Below are 4,405 nucleotides of genomic sequence, written 5' to 3' on the forward strand. Positions count from 1 at the left end.
ATTTAATGTTTTATTCACTATCTATCTATTTAATAGTATTGGGTTATTAATTGATTGGTATGTTAATGATGGGTTACCAAAATAATTTTTCTTTTCTTAATAGAAAAAACTATAAATTAGATAAAGTAGAGGATTAGAAAGAGATTAGGCCACCTAGTTTCATATAGAGTGATAATGAAGAGCCTCAAATACTATTTAATGGTATGTCTTTTGATTTTTTTTTTTATGAGAATTAAACATATAGCTAATTAATAGTGATGATAAAAAATTAATAACAAATATTAAATAAATTAGAAAAATAGAGTTGTAAAGAATAAGTAAAAAGACTTATATAAGCTGCCACATAATCTCCCTAATGCTTTTGATTATGTGTTATTTGTATTTCAATATTATCATTAGGTAATGTTTTATGTGAATTTATGTAAATTTTTTATAGTAATTATTAAATTAAAATACATCAGATTTAATATTAAATTTTATCAATTAAAATATAGTATTTGAGCTGATGTTGTTTAACACAATCGTCTAAAATTTGTCACATCTAAGCTAAAATTAGGATAACATAAATTTATTCATATGTGAGTTGAAAAGTTAAGATGGAATTGAGTGATGTAGAATGAAAGTAAGTAGAAACAAAAAGATAAAAACTTTGAGACAAACTCTTTCGTATATTTTTTAAATCACAAATGCAAGTAGTCAATCTGCTCAAATTAAATTAAAAAAAGAAAAAAAAGATTAACGACCCACCCCTATCTAGCCATCTTTCCCGTAAGTGGAGGGAAGTGATGATGAGATTGGAATTGAGTATTGTTTAGTGGCTAGTGGGTGCATGCTGTGCTCCTTTTTTTTAATTATTAATTACATATAATATTATACATGATAAATTAATAATCTAAGAACATAAAACTGGGGCATAGGGCTTCCCACAAATACGATCCAATATAATTACAAACGACATAATTAACTTGGCATCAACTCCCGGTTGAACGACAAGGCTGAAAACGTCGTCGCCCAGCAACACTCTATCGTTTACTTTCTTCCTGGCTATGTGAGCTACCACTTCCCCATTTCTGTTCCTGATCTTGCAGTTGCGCCTCCAAAAGCACCCTTCGATTCTGAAATCGGGATTTTGTTGGCTATTTTTCTGATCTTGATCTTGATCTTGATCATCATCTCTTCTTTCAAAAAATACTTCTGCTTCTGCGTTTTTGTCCATGTTTGTAAAAAGTAGTGATGACTTGCTTCTCATTGAGAAAACTTTGCTAGATTTTGTTGGACTGCTCTCTTCTGATCCTTTGTATGCATTCCATTGGTATTGGATGCTAAATACCTGACAAAAAAAAGAACCCAATTATTTATTTATTATTATTAGATCCAGATATAGCTTAGCTTAATCATTATATATAGTAGTACCTGAGGTTTGAGAGTAAGCAATGGTTTGCCAGTTCCATCCATGAGAACAAGGCCTCCTTTAACGTAAGAGTTTTTCCTGGAATAGTTATCAACTCGGAAAACCAATCTGCCATGGTTGTTGAACACAGTAAAGCCATCAGTCCCCTGGAAACTCATACTTGACTTCTTCCATACGGTGAGCACTGAGCGCCGTTGGTGATGATGATCATTATAATTATCAACATGATTATTATGATGATCTTGATTTGATAACAAGTTCTGGAAATATTTTTTATTCTCATCAGCTGGGTGTATTCTTGACATGGTTTTATCCAGAAGAAATAATATAAAGAGAGGCAAGGAAAGAGCAAAGAGGTGACAAATGAGCCTTTTTCGTACGTGATTTGAATGAGATTTAGTCTCTTGGGATAATGATCGTATACCGTACCTGCTCTCACTAGTACTACTCTTTATAGGCTTTATAAATCTGACTATGGTAATGGAGAGAAGAGAGTAAACCTGAGGTTATGATGAGTGAGTGGTTTGTCTCTAGGACTAGGGATATATGTACATATAAAATACCCAAATGTTTATCTAAAAATTATTAGTTAATATCACCTTAGTGGCGAACATAACTTCTTTACGTAGGCCCCTGCAGCTTTTTTACCCATTCATATCTATTCATAGTTTTTTATACGCACAACGTACGAGTGCATGAAACTCAATAAGTATAATAATACTGTTATAATGATGTTCTGTATTAAAAAGACTAGGGACACTATATTTTCAAATAGAAAAATTAAATTATAATAAAACAGCTAATTCGGCCTGTAGATTTATTTATTTATTTTTACAATTATTATTATTGATGAAATGTGGGTTCTTCTCTTTTGGTAAGCAAGTCTATTCTATAGCTCTTGCTTGGATTGTTTACCAAGATAGGAGAAGACGAACTTAGCTTCTTAGATGCAACAGGTCCCTTCAATTTCAGCTTCGGTAAGTTGGTTGAAAAAAGAAATTAAAACACTAAATTAGAAAGGGTATTGGCACGACTAAATGAGTGCCAAGCCCACTATTTGATTGGCACGACGTGTTGTGCCCTTTTGATCGGGCCAATAGGTTCGTGCCAAAATGTGACAACCGGCACCACAAATGGTATCGTGCCAACGGCCAGAACAAATGGCACGGCAGGTGTAGTGCCCACTTGAAATGCTGAAAGTTGTCAGCCATAGCAGTTAGCACCACAAGGGTTGAGTCCATTGTTCTTTATATTTTTATTAAAAAAAATAATTTTGTACTTTAAAATTAATTTATATTTATATTTGAAATGTACATAAAAAAACTAATAAAAATTACAATAATCAAAATAATAAAAGCATTCAAATAATTAAATACAACTACTAAATTAAGTGCTCAAATAAAAATACTGATATTGTCACATTAAAATAACTAAAATAAGTGTTCAAATATAAAATACTTATATTATCAAATTCATTGTTCAAATAATATTTATATTGCCACAAATGACCACACTATAACCCTAATTGTGTGGACTCCTCTTCGTCGTCCTCATCATCATCATCGCCATTCTCTCCAGACTGTTGTTGTGGAATATGCAACATTTATGGATAGTAAGGTTGTTGCGACACTTCTGTCATTTGCGTTTAGTACGGTTGCTGTATGTGTAACGGAGCACTGCCATCTTCCGACGAGCAACATCCATGCTAGGCCTCCTATAATGGCTCTGAACGGTGAAGGTGATGAGATAAGAAAAGTACAGCCCCCTTCTACATCTACAAAACTCTGAAAACTCATTACGAGCCATTGCACACTGGAGCAAGGACGCTGGAATAGTAACCTAAGGAAGTAGTCCGAGAACTGAAAAATAAGGAAGAGCAACACCACACCACGGCTAAAGCACATGCCTGAAAAAGATTTTTGCAAAAAGCCAACCCCAAAAGCGAGAGATAGAAGGCTGTCAATACCCACCAAGATCACTCCCTCATGGCCCAAAAGGTCAGTTCCATCTGCAACCCTCGGCAAAGGACGATAGACATCTCACCAGAGACTCTCAACCACCGAGAACGGCAACCACTCGCCTAAAAAATAAAGGAGAATAGAACTGGCCCTAAGGAGCGTGACCTGACGCTAATTACACTCATCATCCAACCATGAACCCCATTTGCTGGGACCTTTGACTTTGCACGAGAACGAAAAAGAGGCAAGGTACTCGAGCGCCACCAGCCCAGATCAAGCCGGCAACGCCCATAGGGGCATCAAAAACCCTAAGAGAAACGAAGAGAGGAAGAAGCAAAACCCTAGCAGAGAGAATCTTATTTTATGATTCTTCTTTATATATGTGTTAGAGATGGATAAATTATAGATAAGCCATCAAACTTAAATTTAAAGCTTGCAGTGAGAAGCCCACTATAATCATGAGGTTAGAAATGAACCCAAAATTAAGGAACAAGATAAGATCCCTTAATTTTTAGTGGAGTGTGGGAGTCAAAGTGTCTCGTTTGCTTTACAAAACCATGAATGAACAAGTATAGAGAAAAGAAAAAACAAAATGATGTGAATCCAGCTTTTTAATTGTAGTATATAATATATAAGTATAGCAAAAAAAAAAAAAATAGAAAAAAAGTGATGTCAATCCTGCTTTTTAATTAAGTTTCTTCCCTATATTAATAATAATAATAATAATAATAATAATAATAATAATAATAAAAATAAAAAAGTGCATGTTTAGCATCATAACTAAAAAACTGTTTTTTGTTTTTAAAAATAAAAAATTGTTTTTTGAAAATAATTTGGCTTGTTTGGCCTTGTTTTTTGAAAACAGTTTTCAGAAAACAAAGTTACAAAAAACAAGAATTTTTTGAAAAACACTAACCAAACATGACTTGTTTTTAAAAACTTCAAAAACTATTTTTAATTTGTTCTCATTTCTAAAAACAATTTTTTAAAAATAAAAAATAGAAAACAATACCAAACATACTCTAAGTTCCTTCCA

General features: G+C 33.1%; 1 protein-coding gene across 1 annotated transcript; it reads right to left on the reverse strand.

The window, feature by feature from the left end:
- Positions 1-639: 639 nt before the first annotated feature.
- Positions 640-2,068, reverse strand: LOC115697789 (protein LURP-one-related 8). The gene is made up of 2 exons (XM_030624912.2): positions 1,414-2,068; positions 640-1,330 (listed from the first exon to the last, which is right to left on the reverse strand). Exons 1-2 carry the CDS (start codon positions 1,714-1,716, stop codon positions 893-895), a joined length of 741 nt encoding a protein of 246 aa, XP_030480772.1. The 5' UTR covers positions 1,717-2,068; the 3' UTR covers positions 640-892.
- Between the last annotated feature and the right edge of the window lie 2,337 nt (positions 2,069-4,405).

Source organism: Cannabis sativa, chromosome 5 (assembly GCF_029168945.1).
Source record: "Cannabis sativa cultivar Pink pepper isolate KNU-18-1 chromosome 5, ASM2916894v1, whole genome shotgun sequence".
NCBI lineage: Eukaryota > Viridiplantae > Streptophyta > Magnoliopsida > Rosales > Cannabaceae > Cannabis > Cannabis sativa.